Source organism: Neofelis nebulosa, chromosome 15, assembly GCF_028018385.1.
Source record: "Neofelis nebulosa isolate mNeoNeb1 chromosome 15, mNeoNeb1.pri, whole genome shotgun sequence".
NCBI lineage: Eukaryota > Metazoa > Chordata > Mammalia > Carnivora > Felidae > Neofelis > Neofelis nebulosa.
In genome coordinates this window covers 48,176,205-48,196,602 of record NC_080796.1, presented here as the reverse complement: position 1 = coordinate 48,196,602, position 20,398 = coordinate 48,176,205, and the positions used below count along the sequence as shown (strand labels likewise).

Sequence of the window (20,398 nt, the reverse complement as noted above, 5' to 3'; positions counted from 1 at the left end):
CTCCGTATCTCCCCTCTCCCTGCTTCCTCCCCATCCCCACCTCCCCCCCCCCCATTGCTCCTCTGTGCTGAGGTTGTCTATTGCCCTCAGATGGTTGGGCGGTGGGGTGGGTAGCCAGGGGTGTGCTCTCCATCAAGGTTCACAGTCTTTTATTAGTCAGGTGGCCCTCCTTGGGAGCCAGGGAACATCCTACCTCTGAGAAAGGGAAGGGCCTGGACTCAAGGCCTGGAGTTGCTGTCCACGCTCAGAACCCTGCCCCCCTCCCTCCATACACGGGGCGCCCGAGTTTGGCAGAGGGTGGACCCTTCCCCAGATGCTCTAAAGCCTAGACTGTGCAACAGAGCCCCAAGCCCCTGAAAACTGTGCTAGATGCCAGGGATACTGAGGGTATCTAAGTGCCAGCAAGACCTCCCCTCCCTTACTCTCAGGACTGTGGTCTCCCCTGGCCTGTTCCAGCCTGGTCCATGGCATCCCAGGAGTACCCAACCTCAGCACTTTCCCTTGGTCCCCTCCTCCCCAGGCAGGCAGAATGCGCCCTCATGTTGGCACGTCTGGGGCTCTCCTCTCCATCTGGCCCAGAAAGAGCAGAGACGGATGTCACTTAGGGGAGTCCAGGCCATCACCAGGGGCTAGTGGAGCTGGTTGGCCCAGATGACGGGTACATTCGAGGCTCCACCTTGGGACACTCAGGGCAAGAACAATGGCTCAGTGCTGCCACCTGGTGGCTGCATGAGGCCTGCACATCAACTCTATACCCAGGCTCTTCTACCCCAGGAGCCTCTACCTCCGGGGGTTGGTGGAGAATAAAGCAAAGGTTGGGGATGATTCCTGGATCTGCCGTTTCTGCTTCCCCCAGATATAAACCTGGGCTCCCCAGGGCAAGGAGGGCAGGCACCCTGACGCCCAGCAAAGCTGGGAGCTCAGGGTCCCGGGAGGCTGGGACGGAGGCTCCTTGCTTCCCGCCCCTCCGTGGCTCTGCCACCTTCTCCTACAGAACAGGAGAGAAAGCAGGGCCATGAAGCCCAGTTTCTTTCTCTCCATCCACGTTGGAGGGGATCCTCTCCTTTCCTTAGGCTTGGTCCCAGGGTTGCATGACCACCACCAGAGATAAGCAGGCTCCCCTAACTGCCATGGGAGCCCAAGCTTGCCCTCCAGCCCACGTGGCCCCTTTGCAGCCTCAGTCTCCCCGGGTCAGTCCAGCCTGAAGCGCCGGGCTGCCTGTGGGATGGTCACACAGGTGGGGAGTTTCAAGCCACTTTCCTCCTCCCCTCAGCTCACCTGGCTCCTTCCCCATGAACGGCCCCCCCAACCCCGCCAAACCTCCTCCAGAACCCAAGGTGCAGGGCATCGGCACCCCACAGCCCCGCCAGAAAGGCTCAGGGAGTGGGACCGGTGGGGAGGTGGGACTGGGCTGAGATGCCCCTGATGGGGGCAGGCAGACGCAGTAGGTGCAGTCTAGTCGTGGGGCCCCTCTTCCGGGGGCTCCTCATCAACAGGGGGTGCAGGCCGACAGCGGAAATGGTCATTCCAAATCTTAAGGAAGGTGACCCGGAACTTCTGGATGCGGAAGGCGTAGACGATGGGGTTCATGGCTGAGTTGCCATGCGTGAGGAAGATGGCGACGTAGATGAGGATGCTGGGCTTCCGGCAGGAAGGGCAGAAGAGGGTGATGCAGTTAAGGATGTGCAGGGGCAGCCAGCTGAGGGCGAAGAGGAAGAGGATGAGGGCCAGCGACTTGGCGATCTTCAGCTCCTTCCCATAGTACTTCTGTGGGTCGCCAGAGGAGGCCGACACCTTCTTGTTGAGCTGTTTGCGGATCAGGTAGAAGACCTCCAGGTAGATAAGGACCATGAGCAGCAGGGGGGGCAGCACCCAGACGAAGAAGTTGAAGTAGACCATGTACTCCATGCTGATGACCTTCTCAAACTCGCACTCAATCACGGGCTCGCCCTCGCTGCCGTTGGCCGCCCAGGCCCGCTCCACCTCCCCCAGCTTGTTCCAGCCGAACAGGGGTGTCAGGCCCACCACGAAGGAGAGGATCCAGCAGCCGGCGATGGCCACCGCCGCCCTCCGGGGAGTCACCACCGTCTTGTACCTGGGGGAGGGGAGGGCAGAGTGTGAGTCCCCCCCCCCCCCACCAGGCTCCATCAGCCCCTACGGGGCCCCGAAAGGAGGCTCCCGCCCCCAGCCAGGACCCAGTGAGTGGGGAGGTGCCGGTCTTTGGCCAGAGGTCCGAGTCTCCAGGGTCCAAGATTTGGGCCAGAGCTTACAATGCACTGGTGCATCTCACCTGCAGAGGGTGGGAAGCCTGGTTAGCATAAAAATCATAACAAACGAAAAATCAAGATTAAAAATCAGGACAGAAAACAACAAAGGACCTCCCGGAAGAGTTTTAATAAAATCACCAAAGTAAAAATCAATCACGTGTGCTCGGCGCGTCCCTGTCGGTCACCTCTCGTCACTGTTTCACGACAGCCCTCGCGGGGTAGGAAAGCCCCGGACAAACAAGTGCCCATCTGACAGATGAGGAAACTGAGGTTCCAAGCAATCACGTGACCCGCCCAAGGCCACATGGAAGGTGGTGGCACTTTCCTGTGATTCCTCACACACGTCTACACTGACCAAAAAACAGCCAGAGGGTTGAAGAACCACTCTTCCCCTTGGGCCAGCTGACTCAACTGTCAAAAAGAGCCTTCCACACCTCCCTCCTGTTGGCCCTGCCCCTTACCTCCCTACCGGTGCCCCCATCTCCCCTTCCATGCTTACCTCCCCTTTCCCCTTCCAATCACTGTCCATGCGTATCTCCTGAGGGCTTGAGTTCAAGCACCATCTCTGTCCCCCAAGCTGATGGAGAATTATTCTCGGGAAAGATAACTGATGGTCACTGAGCATTCGCTGCAAACAAGGCACATGAATGCATGCATGCATGGGTGCACTTGCTGCACAGATGGGGTGTTTTCTGTGCCAAGCGCCAGTCTCTACGCTTGGTATTAGGTAAAGGACCCTGGCCTCTCCACAGCTCACATTTTGGGCAAAGAGACAGACAACATGGAAATAAACACACAAGACAATTACAGGTTGCCGTGTGTCCTCTGAAGGGAACGAACAGATTATGTCAGGGGATAGAGCTTTCCAGCCTTTCCTGTGTCACGACACACGGAGAAAATGAGAACATCTGGATGACACGGAAAATGGACGAGGCTGCCCATGGGCGGTGACGGTGCCCCCACCGAGGGCAGAGAGTTTCAGCGTCCTGGGAGCTCCCCACTTCCCTTTAAACCAATCCAGCCAGTAACCAGCATGTCTTCTGCCCACACACCGCCCTGGAGTGAGTGCCAGGGGCTGGGGCCCGCCCGGCCCTGTGCCGAGGAGCTGGCTCAGCGCAGCAACTTGCCCAGTTGTTATTTTCCAATGCAGCCTCTGAGATGGATGGAGTGCCCTCTTGAGCATGTAAACAGCTCCTGAGACCCACAGGGGTGGAAGGGGAGGCCTCCCTAGGACTCCATTTGCTTCTGTCCTGTGCCTGCAGAATCCATGGCTTTCTTCTTCACGGCGATGATACTTAAGGTCCCTCTCACCCTGGACACCTCTCCAAGCACCAAAGCCCCCTGCTCTGTGAAGGATTATAGGGATGGGAAGGGGAACGATTTGAGGGGAGGGAGAAACCAGATCCCCTCACCCCATCTAGAGAGCAAGCACTAGAAGGGACTTTGGGAACCTCATTTCCAATCTCCTTATCGTTCCAATGGGAGAAATGGGGACCCTGGCTGACTCTGACACCTTCAGTGTGGTGCCCCCTCCCCTACTCTGATCATAGGGTCCTCGTGTCCCCGGAGCACCAAGACGCCTTGAAGGCACCCAGTTCGCTTGTGCCTCCTTAAGTTTTCTTACACATGATCCTTGCTATCTTGCTGCAACTGAAGCCCATTCCCACCTCTTGGACCACCAGCAGGATGGCCAGCCTGGTGCACACACTGAAAGTCAGAGACTGGAATTTGCAGCCTACTAGATCAACCCTTTCTCTGTAAAATGAGACAGTGGACCCCACTTCAGAGGGTAAGGACAGAAAAAATAACATAAGGGAAGTAGTCTGTGAACACCCCACCAATGCTCCTGTGCCTGAGCTCCTACCCCTCGAAGCCCCTAGAAACACTCCCACTTGGAAAACCTCCAGTGTCTCTAGATGTTCAGCAAAACACAGCCTAACGGCTCTCAGATATCTGGCTCCGGGCTCGTTACTGATGATCTGGAAGTGCTCCCCACACATCCCATGGTGGAAGAAGCTCTGGATGAGTCTAGGGGGCAAGACCAAAGGAGCACGGACCGTTCTGCCGGGAGAGAAGGCTGACATTGCCATGGCTGCCGCGAGGTTGGGGGAAGCGGGTTTCCAGGGTGAGCCTCAGCAGGACCAAATGGGGCTGCGGCTGTGGAAGGCTGGGGGCCAGGCACCCCCCTCCTGACCCCACCACCGCGGCCCATCGCACATCCGATTTATATCCATTTATCGTTTACAGAGCCCTGTACATTCACGTCTCAGGTGATCCCCACAACCACCCTGGGAATGCAGCACGTAATGGAATTACCATTTCACAGATTAGGAACTCCGGGCCCCGAAACGGCCGATAACTTATCAGGGTCTCGTGACTCTGAGACCAGTTCTCCTTCGGGGCACCAGGCTCCCTACAGGTCACTTAGATATAGGCTGACTGGCAGAGTGGCAATGCCCCTTTCCTATGAGCTTTAAAATGGGAACATCTGGACCCTGTCCAAAGAGGGTCTGCCCAGAGATGCGGGGATGGACAAGGTGACCTCATGTTGTCATCTAGCCTGGGGACTGGGGGGATGGGGGGGGTGGGAGCGGGGGGCACCCAGGACCCACACCCGGGCAATGATGACCCACTGAGAGAGGAGGTGGGTACAGACAGTAACCCAGGTGCGAGAGAGGGAGGAGGCAACTTCTCACTAGAGAGGCGCCCACACCCCTCCTCCCCTCACCCTTCCTGACTGTCTGGAGCCCCGGGGTTAAAGCTTTCCTGGGGCTCCTCCAGGGCCAGGTCCCAGCAGACCTGCAGCTTAGGGTATCAGTTCTCATCTGTTTTTGTTGCTATTTTCTCCATGGTGGGAAAGGGCTGGACCCAGGACCTTAGCTGAGGTGGGGCGGGCTCTCACAGGAAGGGTTGTGTCCCAGGACCAGGGAGAAACTCACCTCTCCCCACACGTGGGAAAGAGAAACAGAGGCTGCAAGTCCTGGGGCGCACATGGGGTGGGGCAAGTTGAATGTTCTCCCATGCTTGGGGCTATCCCTCCCAAGTTGGGGCCTGAGGCCACACCACCCCCGCGGCTGTGTTGGGAACTAGCCAGACAGACGGCTGTCCTCAGGAGCGTGCAGTCTCAGATAGACATGGGGGGGGGGCGGTGGGGGAGCAAACTTTGGAGACATCAAAACACAGGGCAGGCAGCACCTTCCGGACGTCATTGAAGGCACCAGCCCCATCACCTCCAGTATCTCCCTCACAGTGCTGAAAATCCCACCATCGGTGAGATAGATCCCTTTGGGTTAAGAATTGGCCTCTATGGGTAAGATTTTTAAAAGCCAAGACAGCACTAACTCAGAGTATGAATTCGCTTATGAGCCAGCACCTTCCTGATGACAGTGAAAACATGGAAAGACTGTGCACCTGGAGTAGAGGGGTGGCAGGCTCCGAGAGGGAGAGGAAGAGCTTCGGGAAAGAGGGGCAGGGGAGTTCCCAACCCTGAGCGCCGGCCCGGCTGAATGAGGAAGAATCTCCTACCAGATGCTGCCAGGGCAAGCGTGGTTCAGAGGCAGACATAGGGGGAAGGTCTACAAATCCCACGCTCAAGAGGGCAGGGCAGAGGATGCCGTTGCCACACCCCTGCACACTCTGGCAGGGGTGCCACACGGGAAGGGGAGGTTCCGGAGGCTAAGGGAGGGGGGGCATCGAAAAAATAACAGCTAATTGATCAGTAAAGATGACAAGAACAATGCCGATAGGAGCTAACACTTACTGATATTTTTCGTGGGCCAGGCACTGACTAAAGACAGTCCTATGAGTTAGGTATTGTTATGGTTATTGTTTCCATTTTTTTCAACTACAGGAACCGAGACTCCGATGATGAGACCCGTCCAAGGTCCCTCAGCCAGACAGAGGCAGAGACAGAACTCCTAAGATTCAGATCGTTCCAAGTCCAAAGCTCAGGCTGGACCCAACTCTGGCACTCCCGTAAGTTGGCGTTGAGGGGGGTTGGAGGGTGGAACCCCAGAGTGGAAGGGAGCCATGGTGAGCCTTGCCTGCTCCAGACAAGCTGCTTGGATTGAGCCGTTCTGAAGATGCCATTAGACCTGCCTGGGAGCCTCCCTCCTCCCTCCGGGTCTGACCTCTTCATAGCCCCCAGACTGGTCTGTTCATGAGCTGCCTAGATGTTTAGCGGCAGGTGTCGGGGCAACCCAGCGGGCAGGTGCCTCCCTTTGATTCACTAAACAGATACTCACTGGGCACCTTTAGGGTTCAGAAACATTGAAATATTGAAGAGAACGGGCTCTCATGAAAGTAACTTTCTCGAAGCAAGGGGACAGGAAATGGACGTAAAAAACAAATAAACAGATCAGCTCAGACAGTGAAGTCAACAGGACTCCCCGAGGGAGTGAGTAGCTGCTGGGCAGAGGGGACCCTCTGAGGAGGACACGCTGAACTGAGCGCCGAACGATCACCAAGAGCCAACCAGGCAACGATGGGGGCGGTGGCAGCGGGGGGTGGGCAGAGCCTTCCGGCAGAAGGCACGGCCGGTCCACTTGAAAACTACAAAAATTTGAAAACACGCTAGTAATAGGCCTTAAGTGTGGAGGGCTTCATGCTGCTATAGTAAGTTGGTTTTGAAAGTTATAAACAAAACAAAACAAGGTAAGGCAGGTGCAGGTGCTGAGGCTGGAGGTCAAGGCACAGAGCAGCAAGGGAGGCCAGTGAGGGCAGGGACCAGGGCGGGTCGGTCACAGCTGTGGTCAGGGACACACCTAGGGCCGGGAGGGCCACAGTAAAGTTCTGGGGTGTATTCTGAGTGCAGGGAAGCCATGGCACGTAGAAGAGTACAGTCATCCAACGTCTGTTTTTAAAAGCTCCCTCGGACCGCTGTGTGGAGAATGAGTTGTGGCCGGGAAAGCAAGAAAACCACAGGGAGGCTATTTTAGCCATCCAGGCAAGAGATTAGGTGGTGTTCTCTGGTCGGCACAGGGGCAGGGGACAATGGACGGCTTTAAGACGCACTTGGGAACCGAGCCAATGGGACCTGCTGCTGAATCTGGCCGTCCAGGTGAGAGGAAGAATCATCAAGATGATGCTCATGTTGTGATCCTGGCCACTGGGCAGAGGGAGATACTGTTTCCTAAGTCTCCCTGACCCCTGGCTCCTCCGGGGGCCCCTCCCCTTACTCTGAACCCCAGTCCTCTTGCCCACGAGGTCCACACCGCATCACTGAGCCCTCGCTTCTATCCAGCTGGGAGCGGATGCTTTCTGTCCATCTCCCCTCATTCAGATCTCAGCACAGACGTCACTTCCTCAGAGAAGCTTCCCTGACCGCCCTGCAAGACAGCCCCCATCACCCTGTACCTCTTGCCCTGTTTAAGTCCTTTTTTTTTCTTTTTTCTTTTAGAGAGAGTGAGAGAGAGAGAGTGCAAGAGTAGGGGAGAGGGGCAGAGAGAGAGAGAGAGAGAGACAGAATCTCAAGCAGGCTCCACGCTCAATGCAGGGTTCGATCCCACCCGCCCTGGGATGATGACCCGGGCCAAAATCAAGCCAAAATCCATCAGACACTCAGCCGACACAGGAAGTGATAAGCTCTATCAGGAAAATTAGGGCCACCCAGGCGCCCCTAATTTTCCTGATAGAGCTTATCACTTCCTGTCTCTCTCTCTCTCATTCTGTCTTCACATATGTATACACATATATGCATTTATCATCTGTTTCTCTCCAGCAGAATGTGAGCTCCGCTCAGGACAGGGCCCTACTTTGCAGGCTCACCACCGCAACCCCGGTACCTCGAACAGCGTTCAATCACTATTTGCTGAACAAATGAATAGATACGTGTAGAAACGGGTAAGCGAATCCACACGGCCATTTATTCAATCACTTATGATTTATCCCATGATAAATAAAATTTATTCAGTGAGAAATAAAAAATGATTTATTCAATCATCTACGATTGGTTGAGGACCTATCACAGGAGTACATCTCAGGGCACCAGAAATAAAGATTAAATAGTAGCTGCTCAGTTGGCGAAGGTCAGATAAGAAAGGCATAGCCAGAGCCCTGGAAGTAATCATAGAGCCCTGGATGAGAAAAAATCATTCCCTGGTTCATTCCCCACTGCCCTGGGAGCTGTGGGAGCCCACTGATGAACTGGGTAACTACGGGTCTCCTGCTTAGGTCCTGGGACGTAAGGCCGCTCTGACGAGGGCCTCTTACGAGAGGTATGAGAAAGAGCCACCAGGTCACCAGCCAGCCCCCAGCACTTCCACGGCGGCCCAAAGCCCAGCGCTGCCCCTGCGAACCGTGGCCAGAACTAACTTCCCCAGTCTTCCAGCCCGCAGCCCAGAGAAGATGTCTCCATCTCAAGCGAAATCCTAGTGGGAGCCATGGGCGTGCCCCTCCTCATGGGTCCCGTGCCTCACGAATAGGCTCCTTTTCACAGATAAGATTACTTCCAGTCAGAGGCCCTAGCTGTGCACAGAGGGGAGGCCTCTCCCTGCCCAGAGCCTCCAAGGGAGGATCTTCCTGCGCATGACGAGGCACTGACTTTTCGGTGGACCCTGAGAACGTGAGCAAAAACCCTCCTCAAACCAGGCCAAAGCTCCGAAAGTCACCTGGTGATGAACAGACCACAAGACGGGGGCAGGAAAGAAGAATCTGACAGAGAAAAGAGAAGGGGGGAGACCCGAAAGATCTCTCTTTGGTGGATGGAGAACTTGCCAAACAGAGGGAGTGTTCAGGGCACTTTGTCACTGCACACACAAGACCTGGGCCTGAAGCTGGCTGTCCCCAGCCTCCCTCCTCCTTCTGCCCTGCTGTGTGTCACCAGGGGATGAGCCCTGCAGGCTGCGTTTCCCAAGCTCCTGAGTCGGTGGGGGTCTGCGGGTGAGCACTGGAGCACCGAGGGAGGAGAGGAAAGCCAGGATCTTTCTACCCCTCTCTGTGAGTCTTATGCAGCCGTTACATCGGCTCCTTGGCCTTACCTCCCAGCAGACATGCCCACCGTGGTCCCAGCTTCCACCAGCCCCTGGGCCCCAGGACCCACCTCCTCCCTTTGTCCCTCGGCCCAGGGCTACCTTCCCGTGGCTGCTAATCTCTGGGTTACCTCACTATCCCGTTCGGCCTCTCAGATGTTTCCTCACCTGTGGAACCAATTCCTGGCATTCAAGGCCCTCAGCCGTAAACACCTCAATGATCTCTGAGTTCCCCGTTAGACCCCAGCGGCTCAGAAGTGAAGCCAGAACAGGAAGAACTGAACACAGTCATCACAGAGAACTCCCTGCCAGGGGGATGAGAGAACTGACCAGACTCTTCACAAGTATGTGTTGACTCAAAGAAGAGAGAGAGAGAGAAAGAAAAGAGGGAGAGAAGCCACATGGCCGTTTTGGAAAGGGCTGAATGTGGCCTTGTTGGAAGACAGGGGTGATGAAGTGTCCTGTCAACTGTTGAGGCCAGGGAAGGTCCTCAGGTCTGGCTGTCCCTGTTTCCCAGTCACGTGGCCAGAGCACTGGGCCCGAGGGCTGGGGAGGGGAGCGGGGAGCTGTCAGCGTGTATCTGCAGCCCTACGGGTTGGAGAGTCGGGAACTGAACCCTCCACCTCTCCTTCCCTCTTCCTCGGTGTCTGAGAAGGAGCGAGGCTACATTGTTCTGCTCCCCTCCTTCCTGCCTCCCTTCTTATCAAGAATCTTGGCCACTTGCAACTGGAAACTTGGATCTCAAGACCAGGGAAGTAAGGCTTTCAGACTATTAAACTGCTTCCTGCAGAGAAATTCTTCCTCCCAAAGGAGAACAGGAAACCAGATACAATCAAAGGTGCTGGGCACACTCCAGGGGCCAAATATTTAACAGTTACATTGCCCAGGGGAGTCTGGATCAGGGGTCATTGGGAGGGGCCAGGATGCCTGGGTCCTAGTAACCCTGCCTTGAATTTTGCTCACTTCAGACCCTGTGGCATCAGCTACCGTGTCTGATACGAGTGTCACCAGTCCCCAAGAGGGAAATCTGTCTGATACCTCCAGGACCAGCCCAAAGGCTACACAGAGAAGGAGCGGATGCTCTAAGCAACTTGAAAGAAAGGAGCGGATAAATTGATTAGGTCATTAGTGTAAATGGGCCTTGGAAATAGCTCCTGGTCACTTGCTAAGGACAGATCACTCCACAGCCTGGTGGGCAGACCATCAAGTGTGCGTATGTGATTCAGAAACCAGCCGCCTCCCCACCCCTCCCCGCTAGAGATTCAGGGCCTCTCCCTTGGATCTGGGAGCGAGCAGAAAAAAACATAGCTCCTGCCCCACAGGAACTCTCTGTCTGACAGGTAGGCACAGCCCCTGCCCAAAGGGAGCGGCCAGGGTGACGAGAGAGCAGCCCCTGCCGAAACACACGAGGCCGAGGTTCCCGGCATGAAGCCCAGGCTCACCGGCTGCACGTGTAGCTGGCACCACCAGTCCTGCCCCAGGCCTGCGTGCCACCCCACGAAGCACCTCTTCTCTGTGGGTGTGCCTTCCCTGATCCTTACAGAGAGGGATCCGGATTTGTCAGAGCTGCAAAGGCGGCTGCAGGGAGTAGGGCCTAGGGAGCAGGGTTCTCTGACTCGGAGGAGGCACATCTTCCAAGTGCATCTGCCTGCCCATCCTCAGTCCTTTCCCCCAGCCCAGGGTGAGTCGGAATGTCCCCGAACAGACGATGCCCTGGGTGATTTTGAGACGCAGTCACCTCCTCCCCACCCACCATGGGAAGCAGCTCTCTGACTCCCAAGGCCAGGTGTGGCCCCACATCCCAGTGACCGGACGGCCCTGGAGAAGGAGGGGGTCTGACCTGATCAGGCAGCTCGGGGAGACCGGACCCAGACCTCGGCATTCCTGGCCATTTCCTGCTCTGAGACTTAATTCTCTCCTGCTGTCAGGTAAGGCCAGGATGGCAAAAAGACCAAGGCCAAATGGCCCCACCTGCCGAGGGTGACTTTCTGACTCATTTGGCGGGTGGGACGGAAAAACCCACCCTGTCTGCATACGGATTTAATGGCCTGTGAGTGGTTGGTGCAGCGAGGCCTTTACTGTGACGACCGTGGTGGTGAAGGGCCAAATTCCTTTTCCAGTGAAGTGGAAAGACCTGCCTCTGGGGAGAGGGACCTGATGGGATCATTTCCACAGGCCTCTCTGGCCTCTTCAGACAGTGGCCACTGACCAGAGGCAGCCAAGAATCTTCCAGTGTGTCTGGCACATCAGCGGGGCAGGGCAGGAGGGACACGGGAACGTGAGCACCTCCCTGGGCTCGAGGGCACAGAGGGGCCCATGCTGCCTGTCCGCGTGGCAGCAACCTCAGGACCCCCAAAGAGACAGAGTCCTCCCTTGGGGTCCTTCCTTGTGGTGTGGGTCAGGAGAGAGGGGTTCCCGTCCAGGCTCTGCTGGGAGTGAGCTGGTCTGGGTGAGACCCCTCCCCTTTGGGGCATCTGTGTCCTCAATCGAGATGATGTGGGACTGAGCCAGATGTCTCCCAAGCTCTGCACGGTGTGCCCCCTCTTCTGGAATGCGTTCGATCATCCTATATAGAGAGCTGAGCTTGGCACTAACAGAAAGCGGGGCTGGAGGGTGGGGGGGGGGGGGGTGCCCTGAGACCCAAACTCCTCTCCCAGTGCGGGGAGGAGGGGCCCGAGGGCCGTGGGGGTGAGGCACACACAGTCTCCCAGAAGGGAGTTCCTCCCCTCAGCTTTCGTGTTCTAGCTATGTGCCCCACAGACAGGACGATGGGCAGTGACAAAGGCCAGAAAGAGAAAGAGGCGTGTGTGGGGGGTGAGTGAAGGAGTAAGTGAATGAAGGAAGTGTGCTGCAGAGTCAGAGTTCGCTCTGTTGACTGAGTCGAACGAGTTCAAGCTGCGGCTCCACCGGTTAACAGCTCGTGGCCTTGAGCAAGTAACGACTGGAGCCTCAGCTCTGTCCTCGGCCTGAGAAGACGCCCTTTGCTGGCTCACTGTGACCATGGGGCTGGTGCGCTAACTCGTCTAGGCCCTGGGTCAATAGTGGCAGCTGGGGCCTAGCGTTGTCACCTCACCTTATCGCTTCACCACCCAGGGGACACCCCTGACTCCACTGGAAAATACGGTCAGCTCCTAAAGAGATACAAAGCAGGTTGCAGGGACACAGATTAAAAAGTTGCTGGGGCGCCTGGGTGGCGCAGTCGGTTAAGCGGCCGACTTCGACTCAGGTCACGATCTCGCGGTCCGCGAGTTCGAGCCCCGCGTCGGGCTCTGGGCCGACGGCTCGGAGCCTGGAGCCTGCTTCCGATTCTGTGTCTCCCTCTCTCTCTGCCCCTCCCCCGCTCATGCTCTGTCTCTCTCTGTCTCAAAAATAAATAAACGTTAAAAAAAAAAAAGTTGCTTGCTTCATTTTGGAAGACTGGCCACATGGCTTCAGTTTCTCTTTGCAGGAGCTCTCCCACCTAACTCAACCTTGGTACAGAATTAGTCTGTGTTCCCTGATCTGCCTGGGGTGGGGAGGGGGCAGGCGAGGGTGGGAGCTTGCTCAGCCCCGCACGAAACCCCACACAGGGCCCTGGAGGAGCCATACTCCCTAGCTGGGCCCAGTAAAGCTCTCTCGGGGGAAGTGGCCGGTGTGGAGACTGCAGACAGCGGCAGGGCAGACTCAGGAGGAGCCCGCGTTCTTTCTCCTTCCTCCCTTCTGAGCATCTCCTGGCCTAGAAACCACGGGATAGTCAGCATCTGCCTAAAAGCCTATGTCCATCAAGGGACCATAACGTAACCCCCGCCAGGGAGATCCCATGCAGACTCCAGAGCATCCCAAAGGCAGTAGCCCAGCTGGGACCCAGGAGACAGGCCTTCTGCGCCGCGGCTGAGCCTGGAGTCACAGGCAATGCCTCTGCCAGACCCTCCCCAGCCTAGGAGACGGGGATGCTCGTCCTGGGGAGGCAACTGTTCCCAGGGGGCTTCCTAACGTTCAGAGCCTCTAGCCCTCTCCTCTAGAAAAGATGTGACAGATGGCAGGATGTGGGAGGACAGAGAGGGCAGGGGCAATTCTCCACCTTGGAAATCTTTCCAGAGTCCACTCCCACCATCAGGCCTCCACTCCAGATCTTCTGCTTTTATATCAGGAAATCCTTCCCAGGTCTAACTCCAGTCCCTTCTGCTGCCTCACCATCCAAAAGCGGGACTGCTCTTAGGACCTGGAAGGAGCTGTGTGTTCCCCCCAGGTCCTGGCCTTTCTCCCCACGGACATCCAGCTCAGTGGGGTTTGGAGCACAAATAACAGCAGTGAGAACCCCAGCACTTTCCCACGGTTGCTGGTCGGCATCTCCCGATGCTTTGTTTGCCGTGTATCTCACTGCACGTGTGCATTTTCACCGAGCCCCACACGGCCAAGTCCCCGGCCAGGCCCAGCCCAGACTCCAGTCCTTCCCAGTCAGCAGCGCACGGGGGGAGAACGGGGCAACAGCCGCTGGCCCTGAGCCCCACCAGCCCCCCACCCTACATTGGCTCAAGTGCCCCCCCTCTATTCTGCCCCAGCCACGGAAATGAGCTGGGGGGCCCCAGAAGCAGTGGAAGGGGGGGGACACCTGCACCCACACTCCCCCGGGTGGACTCAGGGAGGGCACAGATCCCCCTTTCCAGGACAGCACGTGGCAGGAGATAGGATGTTGGCTCTCCTGGGTCACAGTTGGAGCCTGATGCCCTCCTCCTCCCCACGTGGGACAATAAGTTGAATTCTTTGTTCTCCTCTGGAGCATAAAACCACAAGTACCCCCAGAGCATCACCCAGGTCTGCTTCAGTGTTGTGTCCTAGCAGCTGCCGCGATGTCTGGCATGCGGTAGGCACCCAACAATATTCGGGGAAGGAAAATGGATTCGTATAAAACGCTCAATTAAAACCAGAGAAAGCTGAAAAAGAGGGGGCAGGTGGAAGAAATAAGGAACAAATCTAATGAAATAGAAAGCAATTACAAACACAGTAGATATTAATCCGACCATGTCAATAATCACTTTTAATGTGGATAAAGTCAGGGGCGCCCGGGCGGCTCAGGTCATGGTCTCACGGTTCATGAGTTCGAGCCCCACTTTGGTCTCTGCACTGGCAGCACAGAGCCTGCTTGGGATTCTCTGTTTCCGCCTCTCTCTCTCTCTCTTTCTCTCTCCCTCCCTCTTTTTCTCAAAATAAATAAATAAACATTGAAAAAAAAAAAAAAAAAAAGAAGTGTGGATAAAGTCGGAGGGAGGGTCAGAGGAAGCCTGCTCCCTCTCAGCAGACAGAAGACCCTGCACCAAGCACACACAGATCAGGCACCTGCTCTGGGATCCTCAGGACTTCATGCTTGGGTCCTGCTTCTGTCACCCAGCCCAGTACATTTAGCCAGCTTAATTCGATAGTTGTAGCAAGAGTCTAACCACACTTCCTTCTGCTGCAAGGCCAGCCCTTCTCCTCACTGCCAGCCCTGGGAGGAGGTGGGGCCCAGCCTGTTCTCTGCTTTGCAGGGAGCTGCCCTGCACCCCTGTCCTTTGCACAGAGCAGCCAGAGCGGCTGGCAGCGTCCCAGAGCAGGGGCCCGGCGAGGCAGCTTCTCTGAGGGCTGATCGATAAACTCATTTTCAGTCACTCCCACTTCTGCAAAGCCCTGTAAATCACTCACATCTGCTACGACCCTGGATGGCGGAATCTCACATTACGATGTGTGTGGGGGAGGAGGAAGCTTATTAAATCAAAGCCCTTTTTTTTTTTTCCATCTACCATTCACGAAAACTTCAAAGCGTCGTGCTCAGAGCTGGAAAAAGAGGATGCAGAGGGCTGGCAGTAATGGGCCTTGGGGACTCAACCAGGCAAGAATCAGGCAGGACACGCACTGCCGCCACAGGGGTGAGGGAGGTGGGGCTGGGGGCACCGAAGTGGCTTTCCTGATACCAATGCTGACGATCTGGGCTACTTGGAAGGTCCACCTTCGGGGGCCCCAACATTTTTTTTTAACGTTTATTTATTTTTGAGACAGAGAGAGACAGAGCATGAACGGGGGAGGGTCAGAGAGAGGGAGACACAGAATCCGAAACAGGCTCCAGGCTCCGAGCCGTCAGCACAGAGCCCGACGCGGGGCTCGAACTCACGGACCGCGAGATCGTGACCTGAGCCGAAGTCGGCCGCTTAACCGACTGAGCCACCCGGGTGCCCCGGGCCCCCAACATTTAAATCTTGCAGAGGCCCGACCACGTACCCCTCCCCTTCCTCCGACCTCCTCGGCTGGTACTCACATCCCTGACAGCCACACCGGTTGGCCGGGGAGCAAGAAGTTCCAGGTTAACCCAGCAGTAGCAGGCTCTTAACAGGCATTAGAGGGCCTGCCTTTGAATCAGATTCAAACTTGCCGTGTCAGCAAATTGTATCACCTCACAGAATCCTGGCTTCTGTGTCTGTAAAATGGAGCTGAGCTCTGCCGGGCCCAGCTCCCGGTGTGTCCCTTGTCACCGTCTGGCATTGAGTTTTGCACACAGTCTCTCCTTCCCTCTTTTCTCAGTCATCCCGGGAGCGATTTGCCCAAGGTCATAGCGCTGCTGACCGGAACTGGAACACCTTTGGAACACCTCCAAAGGTGGTGTTTTTGTGTTTCACACATCTATGTTCCCGTGAGCCTGTGAGGGAAGGGAGGATAGGGACCGTAGCCTTTCATCCCTTGGTGTCCCTTGTTGTCTGAGCCTCTCAGACTATAATATGTGTGGGTGGCAGGACCCAGTGGCACTCGGCACAATATCTGGCACAAGAACAGCCCCCCCGCACCCTTGTTTGGGGAGAGGCTGACTGAGGAGCCCAGAAAAAAAGGAAAGGCATTGTCTTGTATCCTACAGGAAACAGGAACACAAGTCCCCACCAGGTCCATCGCAAAGCCACCCGTGTGACCTGTTCCTCTTAATGGATAGCTTCCCCCCCCCCCCCCCCGCACCGTGCAGACAGAAAAGAGCCAGCATGGGAGAAGAAAGGATAAAGACGCTCGCCACCTTGGCAACATGATAATGACACAGCCCAGCACCATCGCAAAGCGCTTCCCAGCCAGGGATCCTACTTGTTGCAAACAGCTTGCCAGGTTAAAAAAGAACAGACTGTTGCCATTTTACAGATTGGAAAACTGAGGCCCAGGAAGGTTCAGTGAGTGCCCAAGGCCACAGCTTGGCCGGCCAGTGTCTGAGGTGAAACTGAATCCAGGTTCCTCTGACTTGGGCCCAGTGCTCTTTGCAGGATGCACTCTCCCTGTGGGTGGCAGAGAGGTCCTCCTGAGCCCCTCACAGCACCCCCTGCCGCCAGGACCCAGCCCAGGGCCTGCTGGGAGGCCTCTCTAGCCCGTCTCCACCACTCTCACCTCTGTGGACCTCGTGGGATCATTTCCGCTGCCCTGATGCTGACAACGCCTCCAGATTTAGCTTCCCTGCGCTTGTGATTCAAGCGGCCGGGCAAACGAGCACGTGCGGGCCCCGGGGCCTGAGAGAAAGCAGGCGGGGCCTAAAGGAAACCAGGCGGCAGGCCAGGCCTGCACCCACTGGCAATTTCTGCCCCAGAAGTCTCAGCCATCTTAGCTCAGGCTGTGCCGATCCATCTCGCTGTCTGCAAAATCTTGTGTCCCGTGTCCATTGCCGCCCAGAAGCTCTCTGAGGACAGGGGCTGCGGTTCCCGGTCTGGAAATCCCTGAGCACAGTGGCAGTGGGGAGTGGGCATTTCACAAGTGGCATCCACTTTGGTATCTGGCAGGCGCCAAGCTCCAATCCAAGTGTTGGGTCACAATTTTCAAGGGACTCTACCTCCCCGGTTCCTTATTTCTTTATGTGTAAAATGATGCTGAGCGCAGCCTTTCAGGACTACATAAAATCAAATATGCTGACAAAGAAGGCGCTCAGTGCTGCTCCCGACACCGAGGAGGTGCTCCCCGGGCGAGCATTCCCTTCCCACCAGCCCGCACCTCTCCTTCCTCGGGACCCCCTCATCCCTGCACTCATGGAAGAGCCTGGAGCAGGAAGGGAGGTGCCCAAACACTCTCTCCAGGGCAGTGATGGAACACACCCCTACCTGTGCACAGGGCTTTCTGCGCCTCCCAGGCCTGCCACTTCCCCAAGGCTGAGCTCCCCAACGACGGCAGGCCTTGGCATGCATGCAAAGGAACCCCTCAAGCCACACTGGTGGATGGGAGTGTCAGCTGTCCACCCCAATCGCACCAGAGACAGAAGACGCACGCACGCGCGCGCACACACACACACACACACACACAGGCACACACACCATTATCCATCCATCCTCCCCACTCCCACCAAACAGCAGGAAGGGGAAGAACAAGCCCCATGACCCTGGAGGGAGCCGTTAGGTTTTCACGTATCACCCTCTCAAGAGTCGCGTGAGCCAAATATTATTACTTCCATTTTCATACGTAGCACCTGAGGCTCAGAGACTTTGCCTAAGGTCAGAACACGTAAGTAGCAGAGCCCAGGCTGGGAGGGCAGTGTGGCCAGCCTGACTCCCGATGCACTCGGGCCTCTGTGCCCCTCGGCTCCCCTATCCTTCATCAGACTCCGCACGGACACCGCTCAGCGGATCCTGGTAACACCCCCGAGAAGCCTGCGTCCTTTCTACCAGTGAAGGTGGGGCGAGGTGGGGTGGCTTGTCCAAGTGGCAGACCCGTCGGCCTCTTGGTTCCCAGCCCCCGGTCTCCCTCTGGACTGGCCAGACTGGGAAATCACTTCTCCCCCCCCCTCCCCCACCCCCCCCACCCCGGTTCAGGAGAAGGCCCCCTGTCCTTGATTCTCCTCACAGGTGTCTTCCTTGAACATTTTTCCTTCAAGCCTTGCCTGCAGACGGAGCTCAGACCCAGGCCACGTTCTGACAGGCCTTTTCTAGGCCCCTCCTCGCCTAACTGACTCCAGCAGTGGGAGGAGACATCTCTGCGGACCCCTGGAGGGCCAGGGGCTGCCCCATCACCGGGGAGTTAAAGCGAGTTAAAGCCCGGGCCAGCCTGCACCTTCAGTCACTGCTAGTTCCTTCCCGGCCAACCTCGAGGCACGCCTCCCGCCTGGTGTGGTCGGGGAGTCTCTCGTGGCGCACACCCTCCAGCCTGCCGGCAGCCAGCCACCGCCCGGGGGCCCATCTCACAGCCCATCTAGCAGGAGCCAGGAGCTGTCGGCAACTCCAGCAGGTGGTAGACACCCGAGAGGGGAGAGGCTTGCTCTTGCAACACCAGCTCCAAAGGCAGACCTGGCTCCTCTGCCAAGCGTCGGGCAGCACCCACTTCCTGACCCTCCTCATCTCCTAGCGGCAGCTCTCCATCTGGCTCCTGGGTCTCTGCTTCCCTCATGCACCTCCAGCCCTGCAGGAGACATCAGCTCCTTCTGCTACCTCAGCGCCGGGCAGTCAGGCCAGCCCTTGGGCAGCACCTGGAACTGCAGGCCAGAGAGCAGATTTGGGGTGCGGGTGGGGTAACCCTCCCTCCCCCCCATTCGTCCCCGCGCCAACATACCCCTGAACAATGGAGCCATTCTCCCCTCCCATTGCAAGAACGGTGTCTCACGGGCAACTCTTGGTGGTAGGGATGGGGATTCGGCCCATTTTATGGATGTGAAAACTGAGACCCAAAGAGGGAAGTGATTTATCCCGAATCACCCAGCTTAAGTGTTGGAGTCAAGGCTCAAATACGGATCTTTTCATTCATCCATTCAGCCGTTCATTTAACACTTCTGGTTACATTTGGCAGCTACGTGACTGACAGTGTGTTGTTCAGCCTCTCTGAGCCTCAGCTTCTCAGAAAATGTGGAAATTAGGGAGTCCGTATAAAGTATTCAGCGTAGGGCGTCACACATTTTAGGTGCTCAAGAATCAATCGCTACTGTTACCATTCATTTGTTGATTCATTGGACCAGTCATGGGAACAAAAAATGGGCAGAAAGCATGCTGGGCACCATGGGGACAGAGATGCATAGACCTGGATCCCCACCCCCGCAAAGTGCTCGCAGGCAAGTGATGGAGATTACCTCCGTGCAGTTTGGCAAGAGCTGTGTTTAAAGCCCTTGAAGAAGAACTGTGGGCACGTGAAGGTAGGGCAAGGAGGGCTTCCTGGAGGAGGTCTCATCTGAGCTGAGTATTAGAGAATGAGGAGGAATTAGACAAGAGGAGAAAAGAAAACAGCTTTCCGGGGTGTATGGGTGTGTGTCTAAGATATGGTCTTAGATGTTAAGACTCCAAGGACGCACAGGTTAAGAAGTAACTGGCCCGGAGCCAGGGAAAGTGAGTTTTAAGCACAGGTACAGGGAGGGGTGGGGCTGAGCATCCCAGGCTTGGGGGAGTGACCTTGGCTCTGTGTGCCTGGGTGCAGGCCAGGCCTACTCAGGCTTCTTGCTGCGTGGCCACTGGTAAACCGTGTCTCACCCACCAGACTATAGGTCTGTGCCCTTGAGGACAGGACCTGTGTCGTCAGAAAACGCTTGTTGACTTGACTGCATAAACTGCGTTCCTTTGTCAGGGAGGATTCATGGTGGTGGGCGGGGCATGAGGGCCTTGGGGAGCACAAACAGGAAAGAGCCTTGGCTGGGACTCTTGTCTGGGCCTCAGAGAGTGTGAGCTGGGGTGGGGGGGGGCAGGGGGGAGCAAACAGGGTTGAGTGAAAGGTTTGGAAGCCCAGGATATTATTTTTTTTTTATTTGTAAAGATAAAAATAAAAAGCTACAACCCCCTACACACACACACACACACACACACACACACGCACACACGCGCACACACAAACCCTGGTGTGCATATATGAATACACATACCCCACTAAGAGCCTGAAGCCACAGTGGCCTCCTGTCGTGATTACAGGTGGTGGTGGCAGAGGCGTCAGGCCTTCCTTCACACCCCTAGCTGGCTCCCTGGCTCACTCCCAGACTGTCAGTCCCTGGGGCCGGACACAGCCACTCTGAATGGTGTCTGTGTCTCTCCCCAGCCCTCGCGGGGCCACTGTCATCAAGGCAGCCCCAGGAGGCCCATGATGTGGGGGTTGGGGAGGGTTGTGTTTACTCTGCAGGGGACGAGCCACCTTGGCAGGTGTGTCTGCTGAGTCCCCAAACACGCTGAATGTTTTCCTCCCCAGGGAGCGTTTACAGAGCCAGCGGCCCCCAGGGGAGCCCTTGCTTCAGCT

At 56.6% G+C, this 20,398-nt stretch overlaps 1 protein-coding gene across 3 annotated transcripts in view; it reads right to left on the bottom strand.

Annotated features, from left to right (window-relative positions):
- Window positions 1-132: 132 nt before the first annotated feature.
- ADORA1 (adenosine A1 receptor) overlaps window positions 133-20,398 on the bottom strand; it is a 34,222-nt gene continuing 13,956 nt past the window's right edge. For all 3 annotated transcript variants that reach the window (XM_058701606.1, XM_058701604.1, XM_058701605.1), the window contains one exon: window positions 133-2,095. In XM_058701606.1, coding sequence (XP_058557589.1) covers window positions 1,456-2,095 — 640 coding nt within the window. In that variant the 3' untranslated portion in view covers window positions 133-1,455. The remainder of the gene's footprint in view (window positions 2,096-20,398) is intronic.